We start from the raw sequence: 26,938 nt of genomic DNA, 5'->3' as shown, positions 1-26,938 counted from the left end.
TTATCTGTAGAAGACTCAGTAGTAGCATCCAGCATGCACACACTCCAGGAAGTTGTATAAACCGCAAAGTGATGCAGTATGGGAAGGGATTTAAAGGGATGCAATCAGTGCACCTACATGACAGCTGAGAGAGGCTAACGAGATGAGAAAACGAAAGCAAAACAAAAGGAACCTCAAGGAGGAGGTTCTGAAGAACGTCTGTCAGAGCTTCTCAGATGTCTGGTGGTGACACCGAGCTGCAAGGGGATATAAACATAAACAGACTATGGATATGGCAGGAGAGTGAAAGACTTCCACCTCTACCTGCCACAGACACACTGACTGGATCCCTGGACACAAGTGCTGAAGTCCACACACAGACATAAAAGGACACAGCACACAAACACACAGGAACCCAGAACCATAGCTGCAATTATAACAGACACCACATAAACATAACTTAACATCACATAACAACATTTATGACCACAAGGGTGGCCCTCACTGGTAGATGGTATAAGGGACCAGGAGGGTGCCTCCAGCTTACAAACAAGGCTGGAGTACCCCTCAGACTACTGATCTTAACTGAGGCTTTATAGCCCATGTAGCCACACCCACACACAGACACACCCAGTGTTCACACAAAGAAGGGAGTTAACACCTGGGAAGGGAAGACAGCCACTTAAAGGAGAAAGTGCACACATAACTAAAACCCTGTGCACACCAGACATACAAAAGACACACCTAAAAAAGATAGGCTTCCAGGTGCAACCGCATGCACATTGCAGCAAGCTGCCTAGCACCAGCTCAGGCTGCTAAACTGCAAAATAGCTACATGTTGCCAGCGGCAACCACAAGTGAGGCAACATACTAGCGGCCCTCATCTGTGGTTGAACAACCAAACCAGACCGCAGGCAACAGCCTGCGGATACAGGAGTCACGACCATGACCATGGTCATGACACCCCCATAGAACTGCCTATTCTTGTCCGCAATTGCGGACAAGAATAGGGCATGTTTTGTTTTTTTTTGGACCGGAAGTTCGGGGCCACGCTCCGGAAATGCGGATGCGGACAGCAAACTGTGCTGTCCACATCCATTCCTGCCCCATAGAGAATGAATGGGTCCGCACACGTTCCGGATAATTGCGGAACGGGTGCGGACACATTCTACGGATGTGTGAATGGACCCTAATAGGAACTTAGATATTTCCCGGTAAAAAATGATTTTTAACACGTTCCTGCAGCATGGCCCTGAAACAGAAGATTCATACTTTCCTGCTCCCTGCCGCTCCCGCTCTCACCATCTTCCGATCCTGACCCTGTTTACATCTGGTTCGCTATGGGCATAGTCACTTGCTCCGCTCCAGCCAATGACTGGATTCAGTGATTATGTGGCCACAAGAAGCGCTGCACCGCTGAAGTCAGTCATTTGCTGGAGAGGTGCTCTGGACCGGAAGATGGAGATAGTGGGAGCGTCGTGGAACAGGAAACTATGAATCTTCTGTTTCAGGGACCATGTTACAGGAACTTGTCAAAAAATATTTTTTAATGGGAAACCCCTTTAAGTGGCGACATTTCCTTCCTGCCTGCTATTCAAAATTGAGTGCTTTCATTCACTGCAGAGGACAGCGCTCACTGGTTCTTACCACCTCCTGCCCCCTGATATACTGTAGGTGCCCTGCAATACTCAGTAAGCACTTTCCCTAAGGGCTCGTGCACATATGTAACGCCCCGGAGTGGCATTACCACATTTTACGTCTCCCCACTATCATATATGGTTAACATAATGTCATCATGTGCACTTAATGTCATGATGTGCACTTATTTCCTGATCCTGCAAGATATTTGTATGTATTTCTATGCAATTTTTATGTTTGATGTAATGTGCCTGGTTCACCAGCAGATGGCGACCACATTGGCAGTATTAGTTTACCTAGAATGAAACCTTTCTTTTAATTCTAGCCCTCTTTAGTCAGAGGGAGGAGTTTAGATAGGGAAGTTCAGTTCAGGAGTACCCCCTGCCAGGGGAGGTTGTGCTGCAGAGAGCTCCTCCCTGCTGGACGAGGCATGCTAATGCCAGCAGAGCACCGTCAGCTCTGCTGGAACAATAGAAAAGAGCAAAGAGCCTCAGAAGCCAGGAAGTATAGTCCCCTGGATAAAGATAAAGACAGAGTCAGACTACAAAGTTAAGTTGCAGCATACAGCCGAAAGGAAAAGTTCCTATTTAATCCTGATAGCACAGCAGAGCCAAAGAGTAACTGATGTAGCAGTGCTGAATGTGTTCGCCTGCCAGAATTTATGCCAAAGTCTGCTAGTTGCCAAGATAAAGTTGGAAGATTGTTTCTCTGATGAAAGTTTATTCAAGTAAAGCTGCTGTTCAACGTTATACCAAGTCTGGACTCCAATTTATTTCTTCCTCCTTCCATTCAATCATTACATTTTCTGCAACGGACGGCAACGCTTGGGATTCCAGCATATCCAGGTAGGAGCACCGTGACAAGTGCTACACCACCAAGGGACATTAGGCCTCCCTACACCATTCTGGCATTCCTACCCTGGGTACCCATCACCAATACCATCTACTTAGGGGGACTCAGTCCCTCATGGCTGAAATGCAACTGGCGTCACAACAAAACAAAAACTTTTTCTTAAAGGGAGCCCAGGACCCACCCGTGCGTTGCACATACTATGCTCCGTTCCATAAAATGCGGAGCACACATGACTGGAATCTGTGTTTTGTGGACCACACAACACGGTACGTCATGTGTATGAGGCCTTACTAGTGGGGAAAGCACTTATTGGTTAACCCTTTAATGACCGGGCCTGAAAAAGCCTTAATGACCAGTCACTTTTTTGTGATTTAGCGCACATGGTTCAAACACTTGTAACTTTTTTGGTTCAAAGACCTTTGAAGGACGCTGACTTTTTTTATGTTGCACATTTTCCTTTTTTTTTCCTTTTATTTGTATTTTGTTTTGTATTTTTTAATATTTTATTTTAATACTCACTTTATTACTTATTTTTAAAATAGAAAAAATAAGACTGTTGGGGAACAGTGAACAATTTTATCTTGCACTTTTTCCTTTTTATTTTTTTCTTGTACTTAAATATATTTTTACCACACAATATGTCCCCCAAGAGGTCTTTAACCCTTTCACTACCAGCGCTGTACATAATGCAGGTCACGGTAATTAAAGTTTTTAGATGCCGTGATCAAGTGAGATCACGGCATCTAAAGCGTCAAAAATATATTTATATATTTATTTAATTTAAACCACATTCTTATCAGTAAGATAATAACTGAGCTATAATTAGTTTTTATAAGGGCAGAGAACAGAAATAAGGAGTCCGTCTGCTCCCCAGATGACGGAAAATACAAAAAAAATCTACAGGCTGCTACTACAGCATCTCAGCTATGTACACAAAAAAGGAAGCCATATTTTCTATAAAGACCAATAGAAAAAATGATTTTTAGCTTAAAGGGGTTGTCCCACGAATAATGTAAAAAATTTAAATCAGACATCATATAGTACATGACAATACATTTCTAACAAAGCTAGAACCAGCCCTGTACCTCCTATGGATCCAGAGATCTCCACATTAATTGCACTGCTAGATTTATATCAAGCGTAAAGTTCAAGGGGAGTGTCTTTTCTGCTGCGGCTAAGGGGGCGTGTCTCATCTCTCCCTATCACAGCTCAGGAGACAGTTGAAGGATGAAAATGAGCATGTGCGGCCATTTCAGTGAGCAGGACAAGGAAATAAGGAGAAAAAAAATAACAGCAGGTGGTGCTACACAGATACATTTTATTGAATAACTCAGTGGCTATACTGATTTTTTAATTGCATGGAATTACAAAATAATTCAGATCCAGGTGCAGGTTTGGAAACTGTAGAATATTTCTCATGGGACAACCTCTTTAAAATAAGTACAATGCAATATTAAAAAAGTGGCACTTCATACAAACACTGCAGAGGTACCCAAGTCCAACCCAATGCAACAGTGTCACACACATGACAAACATTATATTGCGAAGCCCACTCTTCATTAAAACAAATTGGACTAACTAAAAGAAAGATATGTCCCGTAGAACCCCTTTAACAACCATATTTATTAAGGGAACTCATTTATTTAAGAACACTTACACTACAGTATTTCATATATCATATAGCCAGTTTTAAAGGGGTTGCCAAACCTTGGCTCTGACAACCCATTTGGTGCGGACCTGTGCCCCTAAAGCCGAAGAACATAAAAAAAGAAAACTCCCCTGTCCATGGTCCCACCACTAGTCTGTTCCTGGTTGCTTCCGATCCCTATAGGACCAGGACCAAGCAGTCACAGGGCTCAGAGAAAACAATGGTTTGAACACTAAGTCACAGCAGTGATGCACCATTTAAGCTTCTAGGACCACTGAGGCCTATGATTGGCCACAATAGTCACAGGACACAGCTGCTTTCTGGCCTGGTAAAGACCAGAAGTGGCCCAAAATGGAGCAGCAGCAAGGCCGCAGACAGGTGAGTCTTCCTTTTCTTATGTTCAGGTGCACAGGTCTGGACCAAAGGGGTTGTTGGCTCCAAAGCTGAACAACCCCTTTAGTCAATTGCATAACTTCACAACTTGTTTGAGGGATATTTACATTTTATATAGTAATCCTGTGTATAAATCTATCAAAATCTTGGCAGTTGTATGATGCTGAAATATGCCCATGAGTGTGCGAAGCTTTATGTTGTTTTTAGAAGTGTAAAGAATTACTTACCAAAAGCTGGAGGCTTATGTAAAATTAATCGCGCTAGGGGAAAAAAAAGCACATTATTATTGACCTACTCATTATATTGAAGCTCCACCATTGATGAGTAATGGTTCAATCTGCAAATTTAAATCTGTTTTTCAGTTCTGTCCAGTACATGTAAACAGCCCAACTGGCTGCTATTTGGAAATTGTAATTTAACCCTTTTGCTACCAGTGCCGTACATAATGCAGATCGCGGTAATTAAAGCCTTTAGATGCCATGATCAAGTGAGATCACGGCATCTAAAGCGTCAAAATTATATTTATATATTTATTTAATTTATGTTTCAAATATATTTATTTAATTTAAACCACATTCTTATCAGTAAGATAAGAACTGAGCTATAATTAGTTTTTATAAGGGCAGAGAACAGAAATAAGGAGTCCGTCTGCTCCCCAGATGATGGAAAAGACAAAAATCCACAGGCTGCTACTACAGCATCTCAGCTATGTACACAAAAAAGGAAGCCATATTTTTAATAAAGACTAATAGCAAAAAAGATTTTTAGCTTAAAGGGGTTGTCCCACGAATAATGTAAAACATTTAAATCAGACATCATATAGTCCATGACAATACCTTTCTAACAAAGCTAGAACCAGCCCTGTACCTCCTATGGATCCAGAGATCCCCACATTCATTACGCTGCTAGATTTATATCAAGCTGAACGTTCAAGGGGAGTGTCTGCAGCTCAGGGGGCATGTCTCAGCTCTCCCTATCACAGCTCAGGGGGCGTGTCTCAGCTCTCCCTATCACAGCTCAGAAGGCAGTTGAAGGATGAAAAAAAGCATGTGCGGCCATCTCAGTGATCAGGACAAAGAGATAAGGAAAAAAAACAGCAGGTGGCGCTATGCGGATATATTTTATTGAATAACTCAGTGACTATACTAAATTTTTAATTACATGGAATTACAAAATAATTCAGGTCCAGTTGCTGGTTTGAAAACTGTAGAATATTTTTCATGAGACAACCTCTTTAAAATAAGTACAATGCAATATTAAAAAAGTGGCACTTCATGCAAACACTGCAGAGGTACCCAAGTCCAACCCAATGCAACAGTGTCACACACACGACAAACATTATATTGTGAAGCCCACTTTTCATTAAAAAAAATTGGACTAACTAAAATCATATAGCCAGTTTTAAAGGGGTTGCCAAACCTTGGATCTAACAACCCATTTGGTGCGGACCTGTGCCCCTAAAGCCGAAGAACATAAAAATTAAAAAAGACTCACCTGTCGAAACGATTTGCGCTAGGGAAAAATAAAAATAGCACATTATTATTGACCAACTCATTATATTGAAGCTCCACCATTGATGAGCAATGGTTCAGTCTGCAAATTTAAATTAGTTTTTCGGTTCTCTCCAGTACATGTAAACAACCCAACTGGCTGCTATTTGGAAACTGTGTAGCAGGATAATTGCTTTTGACTGATCTCATTATATAGTACTCATCTTAGTGCTGTGAATACTTGAAGGGTTTATCCGATAAATAATATGAAAATGCATACTCTAGTACATGATAACCTCTTTCTAACAAAGCTAGAACCAGCCCTGTACCTCAAATAGATCCAGAGATCTATCTCCCCATTCATTGCTCCAATTGTTCTACCAAATTTATTTCAAACTGACAGATTAAGGGTTGTGTTCTTTCTTAGAGGGCATGTCCTGTCTGCTGCAGCTAGTGGCAGTTGAAAGCTGGAACTGGGTAGAGATGAGTGAACCAGGCAAGATTCGGTTCATTTCAAGTATGTCAATTTGATTTGTCCCAAAAGAGATAGAGATGATATGTGAGTGAAAGAGACAAGTATACAAATGTGTGTTTCTCAAAAAAAAAAATATATATATATATATATATATATATATATATATATATATAGTCTAGGGGATACTCTTTTTTATAATGGAGAGCCCCTAGTATGCCGAGTACACGTGCGCAGTATTGCAGGCCAGGCAACACCCCTCTAAATTTCTGGGAAAGATATTCAAATTAGCGTTCCTAAACCTATATGATGCCAGCAGATATTTACTATGATAATTTGTATATATTTTCCCCAGAAATCAAGAGGAGCTTGTATAGCCTACAATGGTCATCATCTATATCAACTGGTCTCCATAATAGAAATAGTACCCAACCAGAGATTCCATCTATTCTTTCTCTCGCTCTCTCTTTTGTTGGTTTGCCTGACATGAATCACTGAAAAAAAGACATAAAACATCCTGCACGATATGATAATGAATGTTGCGGATGAACATGGCTACATTTATAAAGTCACCGAAAATAATGCACTATAATAATAGATGCAAACATAACATATGGACTCTAATGATAAAATCTGAGACTTTTAGCCAATACATTTTGATCAAAATACATCTGTGCCCACCTACCCAGCCCCAAGGTGGTCTCAGTTCAGGTAGGTCCTACGCAAAACCTACCTATGCCGTTATGCATTTACGTTCACGAGCACATACCCTGCATATATAGGTGTTGCTCCTAGTTACCTCTATGTGCATCAGCAGCCGGTGAAGAGGAGGAGCACACACACCTATATGTAGCACCTTAATCAAGGTCGCCTCTTAGAGAGGTGGGGCAAAAGTGCACATGCAGAGTAGGAGCCCATTCACACCTGAAGGTGCCACTCCTTCAAATGCAGAACGGCATAGGTAGGTTTAGAGTAGGACCTGCCTGAACTGAGACAACCATGGCGCTGGGCAGGGGAGCACTAGTGATGAGTGGGAGGTGCCATATTCGATTTTGCGATAATTCGCGAATATTCGATTGAATATTCGTCTTATATTCGTCGAAATCGAATATTCGTTATTATTCTAGTTATCGTGAATAATTTGCGATTTAATTATTCGCGTATTGTGAATTTTCTTTTAACTGTATAAGGCAACTTTCCTATGGCTAGGCTAATATGTGTATTTTACGAATATTCTCTATATTGCTATAACTTTGTTTTTTAGAATATTCATAATATTCTAAAAAACAAAGTTATAGCAATATAGAGAATATTAGTAAAATACAGATATAGACTGTAATTTAGCTAATATAATGCTATAATCTTTTTTTTTTTTTGTCAATTTTTTTTGCCTCTTCTGAACTTCAGTTTTGGAAAAAATGTGCACTATAAAAAAAAATATACTATAGCACTATATTAGCTAAATTGCAGTCTATATGTGTATTTTACGAATATTCGCTATATTGCTATAACTTCGTTTTTTAGAATATTACGAATATTCTAAAAAACAAAGTTATAGCAATATAGCGAATATTCTTAAAATACACTTATTCGCCATAGCCATAGCCAACCAATAGCAAAGTTGTGTAATTGCCGATTTATCGCATGACATAAACTATCTTACATAAAGAGGAAAATTATAAATCAGTAATGAGAATCGTTACTGATTTATAATTTTCCTCTTTATGCAGGTTAGTTTATGTCATGCGATAAATCGGATCTTAAATATGCGAGTGAATCGGGTCGCATAAGGGCTGTATGCTATTGGGTTGGCTTGGTCGAATAGATGAAGATAGAGAATATAGCGCTATATTCAACAATTCTACCAAGCCAACCCATTAGTGATAGTAGTAATTTTTACTATCACAAAATTTGTGAAATTTAGTAAATTACTAGCATTAATTTAGTGATATTAAAGTAAACTACTAATATGACTAATGGGTTCAGATGGAGAAAAAATGAATATTCGTTATAACGAATATATCTTGATATATTCTAAATATTCGCAAATTTACAAAGTTGTAATATTCGTACGAATATTTCGTTATTTGAATATTTGCGCTCATCCCTAGTGAGCACAGATGTATTTTTGTATCAAAATGTATTGGCTAAGAGTCTCAGATTTTATCATTAGAGTGAGGGCTTAGTCCATATGTTATGTTTGCATCTATTATTATAGTGCATTATTTCCTGTGACTTTGCCTGACATGAACCATAAAAAAATTGGTTTTGTGTGAATCCATACTTTGAGAAATTCGGACCGAATCAAGAACTTGTAGAACCAATCAGTGAGCAGGACAGAGAAATTAGAAAAAGAGAAAACAGCAGGTAGCGCTATACAGCTAGATTTAACCCTTAGTATACCGGAGGTTTTTTTGTTTTCATTTTTCTTCCCTATCTTCCTTGAGCCATAACTTTTTTATATTTCTGTTCACATAGCTGTATGAGGGCTTATTTTTTGCGGGACAAGTTGTACTTTCAAATGCCACCATTAATTATGGCATACCATGTAATGGGGAGCAGTAAAAAAAATTCAAGATGGGGTGGAATTGGAAAAAAACGTAATTCCATTGTTTTACGGGTTTTGTTCCCACAGCGTTCTCTGGGTCAATATGATTACGATACCCCATATGTATAGTTTTTTTTACATTTTTTTTTCAAAGTTTTTTTTAACTTTTTTGTTTATTGCTTATGTTGGCCTACCACCTGGTGGCCAAAATAAGAATTGCCATTTGAATGCTTCAAATCAATTACCGGCATCCTCACTGGCCACAGAGGATGCCGGTAACACACCTAGAAGCGCAAGCGTCTGGGTTTTTGACCATTTAGATGCTGTGATCTCACTATGGAACAGTCTCAGACACTGCTGTGGCGGGAATTGAGGCCACTCCCTCCTAGACTCCAGGACCAGGTATAGTACACACCCCCGTGACCCCAGCACGACCCCCTCCACCGCGGCCTCTCTCATCTGCTGCCCGGCCCCGTCGTGCCCTCACTGCCCTGCTCTCTCCTGACTCCTTCTCCCTGTCCCCAGCCAGGCCTGAGCCGGCCCAGCCCGCGGACCGAACACGCACGGGCCGGCAAGTGGATGTAAAAAATAAAATAAATCAACAGGCCCGGGCGGGCCCCCAGTGGCGTAGGGCCCCGTAGCCACTGCTATGGTTGCTATGGCGATCCCTACGCCACTGCCTTGATATAAATCTGGCAGAGCAAATATTGAGGAGATTTCTGGACCCATTTGAGGTACAGGGCTGGTTCTAGCTTTGTTAGAAATAGATTGTCATGGACTATAAGATGTCTGATTTTCATTGTTTACATCATTCATGGGATAACCCCATTAACAGTATTGCTGGGAGTTGTACGGGCTATGCAGCCGGAATCAAACAGTGGGGACCAGGTAAGTACGAAGAGGTCTGATAAAAAAAAAGTTTAGTCTTGAATAACAACTTTAATTAGTTGCACATTGTGTAAGGTTATTGATTAATTTGGTGGTTTGAATCTATAAAATCTCTCAATGATGACAGTGCATCTAATTGAAATGGTTGCTGTGTGTAAACAGAACACAGAGTGAAAAATAGGTCACACACATACATTACTAGTTGATTGCATTAACATTTCGTAGATAAAGGCTATCTTACTCTGACTTTGTGAAACATGCAAAGATGATGTTTGTCCTGTTAAAAAGAAAAACATTAGAAATATTAAAGGGTGTATGTAAAGAAATGTTGGTATACATGAACATAAACCTAAAAACTGTTGAGTAGTTTCCATTAATTTATAGTATAAATCCCCTGGAACCAGCTGAACTTTTAGATCTCTCAACGTCAAGAAGTTTGGCTCACTGACTCCACAGCCCTGCTTTTGGACAGCGTTAGTAAATCTGTCCCAGTATTTTTAATACAATGGCTGAATATAAGACAAAGATAGCAAAAGATGGAATAATTGTATTCTTTCTAATATATAATGCAATTAATATCTTTAAAAAAAAAATAAAAAATAAACCAAACGTTTTCCGAGGCTGCAAATTAAATTTGCAAAACGTTTTGAAAAAATAAATAAAATAATATATAAATATATATTTATATTTATATTTATATTATATATATATATATATATATATATATATATATATTTAGTCTAGGGGATAATCTTTTTTTTTATTATGGAGAGCCCCTAGTATGACGAGTACACGTGCGCAGTATTGCAGGCCAGGCAACACCCCTCTGGATTTCTGGGAAAGATATTTAAATTAGCGTTCCTAAACCTATATGATGCCAGCAGATGTTTTACTATGATAATTTGTATATATTTTCCCCAGAAATCAAGAGGAGCTTGTATAGCCTACAATGGCCATCATCTATATCAACTGGTCTCCATAATAGAAATAGTACCCAACCAGAGATTCCATCTATTCTTTCTCTCTCTCTTTTGTTGGTTTGCCTGACATGAATCACTGAAAAAAAGACATAAAACATCCTGCACGATATGATAATGAATGTTGCGGATGTACATGGCTACATTTATAAAGTCACCGAAAATAATGCACTATAATAATAGATGCAAACATAACATATGGACTAAGCCCTCACTCTAATGATAAAATCTGAGACTTTTAGCCAATACATTTTGATCAAAATACATCTGTGCCCACCTACCCAGCCCCAAGGTGGTCTCAGTTCAGGTAGGTCCTACGCTAAACCTACCTATGCCGTTATGCATTTGCGTTCACGAGCACATACCCTGCACATATAGGTGTTGCTCCTAGTTACCTCTATGTGCATCAGCAGCCGGTGAGAGGAGGAGCACACACACCTATATGTAGCACCTTAATCAAGGTCGCCTCTTAGAGAGGTGGGGCAAAAGTGCACATGAATGCTGCTCCCAAAGTAGGAGCGCATTCACACCTGAAGGTGCCACTCCTTCAAATGCAGAACGGCATAGGTAGGTTTAGAGTAGGACCTGCCTGAACTGAGACAACCTTGACGCTGGGCAGGGGAGCACTAGTGATGAGTGGGAGGTGCCATATTCGATTTTGCGATAATTCGCGAATATTCGATTAAATATTCGTCTTATATTCGTCGAAATCGAATATTCGTTATTATTCTAGTTATCGCGAATAATATGCGATTTAATTATTCGCGTATTGTGAATTTTCTTTTAACTGTATAAGGCAACTTTCCTATGGCTATGGCTAGGCTAATATGTGTATTTTACGAATATTCTCTATATTGCTATAACTTTGTTTTTTAGAATATTCGGAATATTCTAAAAAACAAAGTTATAGCAATATAGAGAATATTCGTCAAATACAGATATAGACTGTAATTTAGCTAATATAGTGCTATAATATATATTTTTTTTGTCTAATTTTTTTTGCCTCTTCTGAACTTCAGTTTTGGAAAAAATTTGCACTATTTAAAAAAAAAATGCTATAGCACTATATTAGCTAAATTGCAGTCTATATGTGTATTTTACGAATATTCTCTATATTGCTATAACTTTGTTTTTTAGAATATTACGAATATTCTAAAAAACGAAGTTATAGCAATATAGTGAATATTCGTAAAATACACATATAGACTGTAACTTAGCTAATATAATGCTATAATCTTTTTTTATAGTCTAATTTTTTTGGCCTCTTCTGAACTTCTGAACTGAAAAATGTACATTATTAAAAAAAAATACTATAGCACTATATTATCTAAATTACAGTCTATATGTGTATTTTACGAATATTCGCTATATTGCTATAACTTCGTTTTTTAGAATATTATGAATATTCTAAAAAACAAAGTTATAGCAATATAGCGAATATTCTTAAAATACACTTATTAGCCATAGCCATAGCCAACCAATAGCACAGTTGTGTAATTGCCGATTTATCGCATGACATAAACTATCTTACATAAAGAGGAAAATTATAAATCAGTAATGAGAATCGTTACTGATTTATAATTTTCCTCTTTATGCAGGATAGTTTATTTCATGCGATAAATCGGATCTTAAATATGCAAGTGAATCGGGTCGCATAAGGGCTGTATGCTATTGGGTTGGCTTGGTCGAATAGACGAAGATAGAGAATATAGCGCTATATTCAACAATTCTACCAAGCCAACCCATTAGTGATAGTAGTAATTTTTACTATCACAAAATTTGTGATAGTAAATTACTAGCATTAATTTAGTGATATTAAAGTAAATTACTAATATGACTAATGGGTTCAGATGGAGAAAAAACGAATATTCGTTATAACGAATATATCTTGATATATTCTAAATATTCGCGAATTTACAAAGTTGTAATATTCGTACGAATATTTCGCTATTTGAATATTCGCGCTCATCCCTAGTGAGCACAGATGTATTTTTGTATCAAAATGTATTGGCTAAGAGTCTCAGATTTTATCATTAGAGTGAGGGCTTAGTCCATATGTTATGTTTGCATCTATTATTATAGTGCATTATTTTCTGTGACTTTGCCTGACATGAACCATAAAAAAATTGGTTTTGTGTGAATCCATACTTGGAGAAATTTAGACCGAATCAAGAACTTGTAGAACCAATCAGTGAGCAGGACAGAGAAATTAGAAAAAGAGAAAACAGCAGGTAGCGCTATACAGCTAGATTTAACCCTTAGAATACCAGAGTTTTTTTTTTTTTTCATTTTTCTTCCCTATCTTCCTTGAGCCATAACTTTTTTATATTTCTGTTCACATAGCTGTATGAGGGCTTATTTTTTGCTGGACAAGTTGTACTTTCTAATCCCACCATTAATTATGGCATACCATGTAATGGGAAGCAGTAAAAACAATTGAAGATGGGGTGGAATTGAAAAAAAACGTAATTACACAGTTTTACAGGTTTTGTTCCCACAGTGTTCTCTGGGTCAGTACGATTACGATACCCTATATGTATGGGGGTTTTTAAAATTTTTTTTTCAAAGTTTTTTTTTTTGTTTATTGCTTATGTTGGCCTACCACCTGGTGGCCAAAATAAGAATTGCCATTTGAATGCTTGGCCACAGAGGATGCCAGTAACACCCCTAGAAGCGCAAGCGTCTGGGTTTTTTACCATTTAGATGCTGTGATCTCACTATGGAACAGTCTCAGACACTGCTGTGGCGGGAATTGAGGCCACTCCCTCCTAGACTCCAGGACCAGGTATAGTACACACCCCCATGACCCCGGCCCAACCCCCTCCACCGCGGCCTCTCTCATCTGCTGCCCGGCCCCGTCGTGCCCTCACTGCCCTGCTCTCTCCTGACTCCTTCTCCCTGTCCCCAGCCAGGCCCGAGCCGGCCCGGGCCGCGGACCGAACACGGACGGGCCGGCAAGTGGATGTAAAAAAATAAAATAAATCAACAGGCCCAGGCGGGCCCCCAGTGGCGTAGGGCCCCGTAGCCACTGCTATGGTTGCTATGGCGATCCCTACGCCACTGCCTTGATATAAATCTGGCAGAGCAATGATTGAGCAGATCTCTGGACCCATGTGAGGTACAGGGCTGGTTCTAGCTTTGTTAGAAAGAGATTGTCATTGACTATATGATGTCTGATCATTCCTGGGATAGCCCCATCAACAGTATTGCTGGGAGTTGTACGGGCTATGCAGCCGGAATCAAACAGTGGGGACCAGGTAAGTATGAAGAGGTCTGATAAAAAAAAGTTTAGTCTTGAATAGCAACTTTAATTAGTGGCACATTGTGTAAGGTTATTGATTAATTTGGTGGTTTGAATCTATAAAATCTCTCAATGATGACAGTGCATCTAATTGAAATGGTTGCTGTGTGTAAACAGAACACAGAGTGAAAATTAGGTCACACACATACATTACTAGTTGATTGCATTAACATTTCATAGATAAAGGCTATCTTACTCTGACTTTGTGAAACATGCGAAGATGATGTTTGTCCTGTTAAAAAGAAAAACATTAGAAATATTAAAGGGTGTTGTATGTAAAGAAATGTTGGTATACATGAACATAAACTTAAAAACTGTTGAGTAGTTTCCATTAATTTATAGTATAAATCCCCTGGAACCAGCTGAACTTTTAGATCTCTCAACGTCAAGAAGTTTGGCTCACTGACTCCACAGCCCTGCTTTTGGACAGCATTAGTAAATCTGTCCCAGTATTTTTAATACAATGGCTGAATATAAGACAAAGATAGCAAAAGATGGAATAATTGTATTCTTTCTAATATATAATGCAATTAATATCTTTAAAAAATAAAATAAAATAAACCAAACGTTTTCCGAGGCTGCAAATTAAATTTTCAAAACGTTTTGAAAAAAATAAATAAAATAATATATAAATATATATATATATTTATATATTTATATATATATATATATATATATATATATATAAAAGAGAAAAAAGGAAAGCAGCACACAAAATTATGTGTGGGTGCAAAAAATCCTCCAACGAGACCTGTGACCAAGATCCCAACTGTAGATAAATGATAGAAATGAAGGCAGCACTCCAGTAAATAGTGAAAAGTGGACGATTTATTCACTCATCAGCTCAGCGACGTTTCAGCTCTCACTATGGAGCCTTTTTCCAGCTGAGTAACATGTGCCAAATTACATCTATATATAGTGCAAGTAATTAATTTAGTACAAATTGGTATAAAACATAATAAAGTGCAAATGCATATATATTACAACCATATCGTCAAATTGATCAATGTGACAAGGTAATTCAAAATCACAGCGTTTATCGATACAGTAATAAATGTTTCATAAGGTGAAAAGCCAGTACAAAATGACAAAAAACATCATAATTAATAATTACAAGTGATCAGTGAACATGTGTTAGATATAAAAAATTAAAACCTTTCGAATGTATCACAGCAGGCACGGTGAACATGGTTGGAGCTTGTTGGCGTCCGGAAAGGAACAAGGCGCATGCGCCGTTCCCACCACTATCGCGAGATTCGCAGTGAAAGTATGAGAGGTAAAAAACCACATCAAAGATGGCCACTTCGGAACATAACTTCAGGGCGCATGCGTGTGCCGAAACACCGCCCATATGATTTTGACAGATAGTATCATAGTATGTGAGCGCCGCAGAGAAAAAGCAGAAAGAGCTGATCCAAACATCAGGGGCCGGCGGGTCAACGTCGGTCACCGATGGGAAATCTGTATTTGCATGACGACACGGTTACCACACCGTCATCATCAAGCAATCCAGAATCACAGCATATCCGCTCCAAAATCCTCATAACAGTGTGGCGGAATCTATATACATAAACCACCACCATCTGCCAGAGGACCATGGAAAAAACTGCATCAGGGCCCAAGGTGTATCAATATCATCAATACAATATTTATATAATAAGCCAGCAACTGTCAGCGCAGTGCAGCCCAAGTCCCAGGAGGGGCTGAGGCTGTACCAAGTCTGACAGCGACCGCTCCAGAATATCAATTATAGATACCATAAGGTAAAAAAAGGAATAAGTAGAGAAGGGTCGCCAACAAGAATCCTACAATCATCGCCATGTGTGAGCATTCGTAAGTTGTATTTCAGAATCATATCCTACAGAGAAAAGGAACAAGAAGAAAATATTTCAGTTAATGTATAGCACATATAATTCTCCCAATACGTTATCAAACAATTGGAGAAAACAGCACGAAACGTGATTAGACAATCCTAAATTCTACATTTAGGCCATGTGGCTTGAGGGTACCAAGTGTGTAGATCCAAAAGAGCTCACGTTTTTTTAAAAGTTTAACTCGATCACCACCTCGCCTGGAGAGAGATATTTGCTCCAAGATCCTAAAACGAAGGTCATTCTGTGTATGTTTGGCTTCGGTAAAGTGCTTAGATACAGGGAGATCCATTTTTTGTTTTCTAATGGAAAATCTATGTTGGTTGGCGTCTTTTGACGTTGTAAGCCTTTATACCTCCATTGAGCATAAATTGGGCCTACAGGCTATTGAACAGGTTTTACACAAAACCGATTATAGTACCATTTGCCAACGTTTCTTGATTTCTCTGCTGAGGTTCATCCTGACTAGGAATTATTTCCTATTTCAGGATGACTTCTTTTTACAGTTACGTGGAACTGCGATGGGGTCCAACGTGGCGCCGACCTATGCAAATCTTTACATGTCACATCTTGAGGAATCTTTCATCTATGTAAGCCACCACTTCAGCCATGTACTGGGGTGGTGGCGTTACATTGATGATATTTTCCTGGTTTGGGTCGGCGCCGCGGAGGACCTCATCGCATTCCACAACTTCTTGAATACAATTGACCCTAGTGTCAAATTTACATTGGTGCATTCAATGACCTCTTTGCAATTATTGGACACCCAAGTCAGCATTCACAATGATAAACTAGTAACGGATCTATATGTGAAACCGACAGATAAAAATACGCTATTACGTTATGATAGTCATCATCCTAAACCCATGATTAGGTCCCTTCCTTTTAGTCAGCTCTTGAGGGTCAAAAAAATTGTCCAAAATCCTGCTACAATAGATAGAAGATTGCAGGAAATGGGGTCCAAATTTCAGTCACGTGGGTACCCTAAGAAATTGATTCATGACCAGATCAATAGAGTTAAATCACTCACCACAGATGCCATTAGAGGTGGATTAAATAAACACAAAAGCCCCCAGGCCCGAATTCCTTTTGTTTCAGAATTCAGCACAAATAGTGGCAAGATTGCCGCTATAATTAAAAAGCATTGGCGAATTCTCACCAGCAATTTTGATAAAGTACAAGAGTTCAAGCTACCACCCCTATGTTCATATCGACGGAGTCCCAATTTAGGAGATAGATTAGTCAGATCAGATATCGGTTCCAACAGGGAGACATGTGAAAGTTATTTTGGTTCTACCCGGAAAGGGTGTTATCCCTGCTATAACTGCATCAATTGTAAATTGATGCAGAAAGGTGACTCCTTTGTGCATCCCACTTCAGGGCAGAGGTTCAAGATCAGACAGTACCTAACGTGTGATTCTTCTTATGTTGTTTATTTACTGACGTGCCCATGTGGCCTCCTATATGTCGGGGAGAGACCACATGGGACGTCAAGACTCGACTTAACCAACATAGATTTTCCATTAGAAAACAAAAAATGGATCTCCCTGTATCTAAGCACTTTACCGAAGCCAAACATACACAGAATGACCTTCGTTTTAGGATCTTGGAGCAAATATCTCTCTCCAGGCGAGGTGGTGATCGAGTTAAACTTTTAAAAAAACGTGAGCTCTTTTGGATCTACACACTTGGTACCCTCAAGCCACATGGCCTAAATGTAGAATTTAGGATTGTCTAATCACGTTTCGTGCTGTTTTCTCCAATTGTTTGATAACGTATTGGGAGAATTATATGTGCTATACATTAACTGAAATATTTTCTTCTTGTTCCTTTTCTCTGTAGGATATGATTCTGAAATACAACTTACGAATGCTCACACATGGCGATGATTGTAGGATTCTTGTTGGCGACCCTTCTCTACTTATTCCTTTTTTTACCTTATGGTATCTATAATTGATATTCTGGAGCGGTCGCTGTCAGACTTGGTACAGCCTCAGCCCCTCCTGGGACTTGGGCTGCACTGCGCTGACAGTTGCTGGCTTATTATATAAATATTGTATTGATGATATTGATACACCTTGAGCCCTGATGCAGTTTTTTCCATGGTCCTCTGGCAGATGGTGGTGGTTTATGTATATAGATTCCGCCACACTGTTATGAGGATTTTGGAGCGGATATGCTGTGATTCTGGATTGCTTGATGATGACGGTGTGGTAACCGTGTCGTCATGCAAATACAGATTTCCCATCGGTGACCGACGTTGACCCGCCGGCCCCTGATGTTTGGATCAGCTCTTTCTGCTTTTTCTCTGCGGCGCTCACATACTATGATACTATCTGTCAAAATCATATGGGCGGTGTTTCGGCACACGCATGCGCCCTGAAGTTATGTTCCGAAGTGGCCATCTTTGATGTGGTTTTTTACCTCTCATACTTTCACTGCGAATCTCGCGATAGTGGTGGGAACGGCGCATGCGCCTTGTTCCTTTCCGGACGCCAACAAGCTCCAACCATGTTCACCGTGCCTGCTGTGATACATTCGAAAGGTTTTAATTTTTTATATCTAACACATGTTCACTGATCACTTGTAATTATTAATTATGATGTTTTTTGTCATTTTGTACTGGCTTTTCACCTTATGAAACATTTATTACTGTATCGATAAACGCTGTGATTTTGAATTACCTTGTCACATTGATCAATTTGACGATATGGTTGTAATATATATGCATTTGCACTTTATTATGTTTTATACCAATTTGTACTAAATTAATTACTTGCACTATATATAGATGTAATTTGGCACATGTTACTCAGCTGGAAAAAGGCTCCATAGTGAGAGCTGAAACGTCGCTGAGCTGATGAGTGAATAAATCGTCCACTTTTCACTATTTACTGGAGTGCTGCCTTCATTTCTATCATTTATATATATATATATATATTTAGTCTAGGGGATAATCTTTTTTTTTATTATGGAGAGCCCCTAGTATGACGAGTACACGTGCGCAGTATTGCAGGCCAGGCAACACCCCTCTGGATTTCTGAGAAAGATATTTAAATTAGCGTTCCTAAACCTATATGATGCCAGCAGATGTTTTACTATGATAATTTGTATATATTTTCCCCAGAAATCAAGAGGAGCTTGTATAGCCTACAATGGCCATCATCTATATCAACTGGTCTCCATAATAGAAATAGTACCCAACCAGAGATTCCATCTATTCTTTCTCTCTCTCTCTTTTGTTGGTTTGCCTGACATGAATCACTGAAAAAAAGATATAAAACATCCTGCACAATATGATAATGAATGTTGCGGATGTACATGGCTACATTTATAAAGTCACCGAAAATAATGCACTATAATAATAGATGCAAACATAACATATGGACTAAGCCCTCACTCTAATGATAAAATCTGAGACTTTTAGCCAATACATTTTGATCAAAATACATCTGTGCCCACCTACCCAGCCCCAAGGTGGTCTCAGTTCAGGTAGGTCCTACGCTAAACCTACCTATGCCGTTATGCATTTGCGTTCACGAGCACATACCCTGCACATATAGGTGTTGCTCCTAGTTACCTCTATGTGCATCAGCAGCCGGTGAGAGGAGGAGCACACACACCTATATGTAGCACCTTAATCAAGGTCGCCTCTTAGAGAGGTGGGGCAAAAGTGCACATGAATGCTACTCCCAAAGTAGGAGCGCATTCACACCTGAAGGTGCCACTCCTTCAAATGCAGAACGGCATAGGTAGGTTTAGAGTAGGACCTGCCTGAACTGAGACAACCTTGGCGCTGGGCAGGGGAGCACTAGTGATGAGTGGGAGGTGCCATATTCGATTTTGCGATAATTCGCAAATATTCGATTGAATATTCGTCTTATATTCGTCGAAATCGAATATTCGTTATTATTCTAGTTATCGCGAATAATATGCGATTTAATTATTCGCGTATTGTGAATTTTCTTTTAACTGTATAAGGCAACTTTCCTATGGCTATGGCTAGGCTAATATGTGTATTTTACGAATATTCTCTATATTGCTATAACTTTGTTTTTTAGAATATTCGGAATATTCTAAAAAACAAAGTTATAGCAATATAGAGAATATTCGTCAAATACAGATATAGACTGTAATTTAGCTAATATAGTGCTATAATATATATTATTTTTTTTGTCTAATTTTTTTTGCCTCTTCTGAACTTCAGTTTTGGAAAAAATGTGCACTATTTAAAAAAAAATGCTATAGCACTATATTAGCTAAATTGCAGTCTATATGTGTATTTTACGAATATTCTCTATATTGCTATAACTTTGTTTTTTAGAATATTACGAATATTCTAAAAAACGAAGTTATAGCAATATAGCGAATATTCGTAAAATACACATATAGACTGTAACTTAGCTAATATAATGCTATAATCTTTTTTTATAGTCTAATTTTTTTTGCCTCTTCTGAACTTCTAAACTGAAAAATGTACACTATTAAAAAAAAAAATACTATAGCACTATATTAGCTAATTTACAGTCTATATGTGTATTTTATGAATATTTGCTATATTGCTATAACTTTGTTTTTTAGAATATTACGAATATTCTAAAAAACAAAGTTATAGTAATATAGCGAATATTCTTAAAATACACTTATTAGCCATAGCCATAGCCAACCAATAGCACAGTTGTGTAATTGCCGATTTATCGCATGACATAAACTATCTTACATAAAGAGGAAAATTATAAATCAGTAATGAGAATCGTTACTGATTTATAATTTTCCTCTTTATGCAGGATAGTTTATGTCATGCGATAAATCGGATCTTAAATATGTGAGTGAATCGGGTCGCATAAGGGCTGTATGCTATTGGGTTGGCTTGGTCGAATGGACGAAGATAGAGAATATAGCGCTATATTCAACAATTCTACCAAGCCAACCCATTAGTGATAGTAGTAATTTTTACTATCACAAAATTTGTGATAGTAAATTACTAGCATTAATTTTGTGATATTAAAGTAAATTACTAATATGACTAATGGGTTCAGATGGAGAAAAAACGAATATTCGTTATAACGAATATATCTTGATACATTCTAAATATTTGCGAATTTACAAAGTTGTAATATTCGTACGAATATTTCTCTATTTGAATATTCGCGCTCATCCCTAGTGAGCACAGATGTATTTTTGTATAAAAATGTATTGGCTAAGAGTCTCAGATTTTATCATTAGAGTGAGGGCTTAGTCCATATGTTATGTTTGCATCTATTATTATAGTGCATTATTTTCTGTGACTTTGCCTGACATGAACCATAAAAAAATTGGTTTTGTGTGAATCCATACTTTGAGAAATTCAGACCGAATCAAGAACTTGTAGAACCAATCAGTGAGCAGGACAGAGAAATTAGAAAAAGAGAAAACAGCAGGTAGTGCTATACAGCTAGATTTAACCCTTAGAATACCGGAGGTTTTTTTGTTTTCATTTTTCTTCCCTATCTTCCTTGAGCCTTAACTTTTTTATATTTCTGTTCACATAGCTGTATGAGGGCTTATTTTTTGCGTGACAAGTTGTGCTTTCTAATGCCACCATTAATTATGGCATACCATGTAATGGGAAGCAGTAAAAAAATTCAAGATGGGGTGGAATTGGAAAAAAACGTAATTCCACTGTTTTACGGGTTTTGTTCCCACAGCGTTCTCTGGGTCAGTACGATTACGATACCCCATCTGTATAGGGTTTTTTACATTTTTTTTCAAAGTTTTTTTTACTTTTTTTGTTTATTGCTTATGTTGGCCTACCACCTGGTGGCCAAAATAAGAATTGCCATTTGAATGCTTCAAATCAAATACCGCCATCCTCACTGGCCACAGAGGATGCCGGTAACACCCCTAGAAGCGCAAGCGTCTGGGTTTTTGACCATTTAGATGCTGTGATCTCACTATTGAACAGTCTCAGACACTGCTGTGGCAGGAATTGAGGCCACTCCCTCCTAGACTCCAGGACCAGGTATAGTACACACCCCCGTGACCCCGGCACGACCCCCTCCACCGCGGCCTCTCTCATCTGCTGCCCGGCCCCATCGTGCCCTCACTGCCCTGCTCTCTCCTGACTCCTTCTCCCTGTCCCCAGCCAGGCCCGAGCCGGCGCGGGCCGCAGACCGAACATGGACGGGCCGGCAAGTGGATGTAAAAAAATTAAATAAATCAACAGGACCGGACGGGCCCCCAGTGGCGTAGGGCCCCGTAGCCACTGCTATGGTTGCTATGGCGATCCCTACGCCACTGCCTTGATATAAATCTGGCAGAGCAATGATTGAGCAGATCTCTGGACCCATGTGAGGTACAGGGCTGGTTCTAGCTTTGTTAGAAAGAGATTGTCATGGACTATAAGATGTCTGATTTTCATTGTTTACATCATTCATGGGATAACCCCATTAACAGTATTGCTGGGAGTTGTACGGGCTATGCAGCCGGAATCAAACAGTGGGGACCAGGTAAGTACGAAGAGGTCTGATAAAAAAAAGTTTAGTCTTGAATAACAACTTTAATTAGTAGCACATTGTGTAAGGTTATTGATTACTTTGGTGGTTTGAAGCTATAAAATCTCTCAATGATGACAGTGCATCTAATTGAAATGGTTGCTGTGTGTAAACAGAACACAGAGTGAAAATTAGGTCACACACATACATTACTAGTTGATTGCATTAACATTTCGTAGATAAAGGCTATCTTACTCTGACTTTGTGAAACATGCGAAGATGATGTTTGTCCTGTTAAAAAGAAAAACATTAGAAATATTAAAGGGTGTATGTAAAGAAATGTTGGTATACATGAACATAAACCTAAAAACTGTTGAGTAGTTTCCATTAATTTATAGTATAAATCCCCTGGAACCAGCTGAACTTTTAGATCTCTCAACGTCAAGAAGTTTGGCTCACTGACTCCACAGCCCTGCTTTTGGACAGCGTTAGTAAATCTGTCCCAGTATTTTTAATACAATGGCTGAATATAAGACAAAGATAGCAAAAGATGGAATAATTGTATTGTTTCTAATATATAATGCAATTAATATCTTTAAAAAAATAAAAAAAATAAACCAAATGTTTTCTGAGGCTGCAAATTAAATTTGCAAAACATTTAGGAGAAAATTTAGAGCATTCTTCCCTGTAAATGTGTTTCGGTTCATCAATATTTCTGGGAGGCCTTGTTATGCACAGCCATCTTCAGCACATGCTACAGCATCTCCATATGGTTAAGGTCAGGGCCCGGACTTGGCCATTCCAAAACACAAATTATATTCTTGTTCAGCTATTTTTTAGTTGATTTGATTTGTGATTTGGGTGATGAACTCCATTTGTAGATCCAAAATTCTCAATAAAAACAGGCACTCACCATCTGGTATAGTCTAAATTGATATTTTACTCGATATAATGGTAAATTACATAAAAATATACATAAAATTCAGCATTAAAATACACTTCGATATATTTCAATATATTTCAAAACAATATAGTATCCATTGAGTACTGTCTATATGCTGTGATTGGCACTTCCTACTTGCTATTGGTTACAATTTGGGGATATAGGCCTCATGCACACGACAGTATTTTTTCACGGTCCGCAAAAACGGGGTCCGTAGCTGCGATGTCTGTGTCCGGCCGGGAGCTCCTCCTACTGGTGAGTGACAGATCATTAGGCAATGCACCGCACAGACCTGTCACTTACCAGTAGGAGGAGCTCCCGGCCGGACACAGACATCGCAGCTCGCAGGTAAGTATGATGCTTCTACAAATTGCTAAGTAACCATGGCAACCGGGACTGCAGTAGCGTCCCGGTTGCCATGGTTACCGATCAGAGCCCCAGCGATTAAACTGGGACTCCGATCGGTACTCTCCACTGCCACCAATGATAGGGGGGGAAATTTTAATTAGGAGGGGGAGGGAGGGGAGAGGGCCCACTGGCCACCAACGAGTTAACTACAGGGGAGGGAGGGGGGCCCACTGGCCACCAATGAGTTAACTACAGGGGAGGGAGGGGGGCCATTGACTTGAATGGGTCCGTGAACCGTTGTCCGTCAAAAAAATAGGACAGGTCATATTTTTTTGACGGACAGGATACACGGATCACGATCTCGGCTGCAAAACGGTGCATTTTCCGATTTTTTTTCGGACTTTCAATGGGTCCGCGAAAAAAAAACCCAGAAAACGGCACAACGGCCACGGATGCACACAACGGTCGTGTGCATGAGGCCATATCTTGTGATACCCTTAACCTAGTGCCTGGATACCCTTAACCTAGGTAGATTTGTCAGTAATCAAGCTTTGTGTGCCTAATTTAAGGGGCAAAAAATCCACAAAATCGACTTTTCTAGTCTCATCTTTTGCTGTATTCCTTAATCTTCAGAAGTCCCGTAGAGAATGAATGGAGTGGCGTAGCACATGCTTGACAAGCACCAGCATTCATATCGGTGCGCACACCTTATCTAATAGTTATTCCCATCCTCTGCATAGGTGATAACTTGACATAACCACAACACCCCTTTAGGTTACTGACTGTATTTTGATATTGTTGATTATATGAAAAGTTCCTACCGTCCACAAATTTATCAGCAATTAATGTTTCTTCTTCCTTGTCTTTTTCCTCTGGTTTTGTAACCACCATTGATGTTAAAGGAGTGACAAACTTGAACTTCAAGGACAGATCAAGCGCTTGCGCTGTTAGGTTTGCTTTCTCTGATGGGTCTGCATAAAGCCTTAAATTAAGTAAAATAGTTTCAGAGATCTACAGTGGACACTAATGCCTGTATTAGACAGACCAATTGAGCAAGTGATTGTCAGGTTCCCTCCCGGTATTCGCTTGCTAGCTGGCAGAGGAGACCGCTGATATTACCTGCAGGGGTCTCCTCCGCAGCATGGGGATGAGCGATTGCTATGCCATCGTTCATCCCCATACTGCCTAGTTGTTTGCCGGCAACAGATCGTTATTAGACAGCATGATTGCAGTATTACACTGCAAGATGATCATTAATGAGCGTTTATGTAAACACTCATTGCCGATCATCGGCCGAAAAATCGGCTAGTGTAATACAGCCCTTAATCATGTTTGCTTGCCATATAACATAATATATACAGTGCAAAAACCATTCATGCTAATAGATATTAAAAAATACTAGAATACTTAAAGGGGTTATGCCATGACTTATGTAAAAATTGAAATCAATGTAAGAGTAGTAGAAAGTGGGCACAATCACTAACCTATTGAAAACAAGGGTGCTGCTCATGTGCAAAAGGACTACAACCAAGTATTATACATTCATGTATTTGGGTCTTTGTCTGACAATGTAACATTGTTTGAAATGGTTTTTAACATTTTTTGTGATCGTATTTCAGATATGAATACATTTTGGCATTTAATCATGTGATTCGTCCGTATGCGCCATTTTTTCATGTGCCCTTTATAAGACTTAGTAAAAATTAAAATCAGACATTATTATACATAACTTCTTTCTAATTAAGTTAGAACCAGTCCTGTACCTCACATGGATCCAGAGCTCTCCTCAGTCATTGCTCCAGTTGCTCTTCTAGGTTCTCTTCAGACTAGCAGCTCAGGGGGCATGTCCTTTCTGCTGCATGTCTGTCCATGTAGCTATTACAGCTTCTAACAGTACATATGGCTGGGGACAGGTGAAGGATGGAACAAAGCATGTGCAACTATATTCATCCAGCTTACTAGGTGGACGGGCACATCACAAAATAGATTAAACACCAGGGGCACCAATATAATAAAAGCAAAGGGAAAATCTCACAACTGGAGAGTTTTTTTTTTATAACACAGTCAGTTACAAAAGTGATTAAAACATTTAGTGGTGGTAAAACCCCTTTAAAACTAGCCTTTCACAATGAACATGTTGCCGTATTTGCAAGCATCACGTTATAGAACAATGTAAGCTGAGATGATTGAAATACAGTTTTGTGGGTAATGATTTAGTATAACAAGTTTTCTCTTTGCATTCTGGATTCATAATTCCAGTGGGATTAATTATTGACCACCTTCCCTGTGTTTATACAGAGAAAGCTGACAGACAGAGGGTCACTGCACCCGTTGGACTCATAACCCCAGAAAGAGCAGAGATTTAAATTAATATATTACAAGTTACACAAAATGTCAATCAATCCTCGATTTGGGGGGTACTATCTCTCCTTGAGGAGAGAGCGCCTTAATCGCATAAGGAGACTTATAGGCCATACAAGTTCCTGTGGAATTCTGGGAAAGAAAGGGATGCAAATGAGCTCTTAAGCTCTGCCTCTAATGCCACCAGATGTAAGGCAGCTATCCTATAAGTCAATGTTCAACCCTTTAAATGGGCCTTTAAATAGTATCCCCCAAATCCTGACTTGGCCTCAAACCCAGTTAAGCCAGTACTCTCTGCTCTGCACTGATGAGGGGCAAACACCCTGAAACAGATCTCTGCAGATGAGGTGCTGCCTTATTTAATATCCAAGTCATTTTTCAAGGCCCACGTAAAGGGTCGAAAGTTGACTTATAGGTGTCAACTGTATCTGCCTAAACTCCTGGCTACAGGCAGACAGCATTGTAATATAAGGGGGAAAAAAAGCAAAAAAACTCAAGTGGGAAAGATATATCAAAATATCACTTTATTCTCAAATATAATAAATAAGGGAAAAGACAGGATGGAAAACAGAATTCAGAGAGCCGTAGGGCAGTATACACAATGCGGGACCATGTATGTCCACACAAATAAGCATGGATAGCCTACAGGTAAAAACAATTATGGCTCAAGAATAATCAATCCTGCATAGAAGATAAAGAAGAAAATGGATAATTATAGGAACCAACAAGGGGATATATCCTATGCAGCAGGATCAA

General features: G+C 39.0%; 1 protein-coding gene across 4 annotated transcripts in view; it reads right to left on the bottom strand.

Moving 5' to 3' along the window:
• LOC122943069 (inter-alpha-trypsin inhibitor heavy chain H3-like) overlaps positions 1-26,938 on the bottom strand; it is a 165,841-nt gene that overhangs the window by 50,911 nt on the left and 87,992 nt on the right. The window contains exons 14-19 of one of the 4 annotated variants that reach the window (XM_044300477.1): positions 24,643-24,803; positions 22,786-22,821; positions 14,383-14,418; positions 10,150-10,185; positions 6,005-6,022; positions 4,738-4,770 (exon numbers count right to left, since the gene is read on the bottom strand). In XM_044300477.1, the coding sequence (XP_044156412.1) occupies positions 4,738-4,770; positions 6,005-6,022; positions 10,150-10,185; positions 14,383-14,418; positions 22,786-22,821; positions 24,643-24,803 (320 nt within the window). The remainder of the gene's footprint in view (positions 1-4,737; positions 4,771-6,004; positions 6,023-10,149; positions 10,186-14,382; positions 14,419-22,785; positions 22,822-24,642; positions 24,804-26,938) is intronic. The other 3 variants (XM_044300478.1, XM_044300479.1, XM_044300480.1) reach the window with 3 other exon arrangements.

Source organism: Bufo gargarizans, chromosome 7, assembly GCF_014858855.1.
Source record: "Bufo gargarizans isolate SCDJY-AF-19 chromosome 7, ASM1485885v1, whole genome shotgun sequence".
Taxonomy (NCBI): domain Eukaryota; kingdom Metazoa; phylum Chordata; class Amphibia; order Anura; family Bufonidae; genus Bufo; species Bufo gargarizans.
Note: the sequence above shows the minus strand (reverse complement) of the source record. Positions and strands in the feature narration are given on the sequence as shown.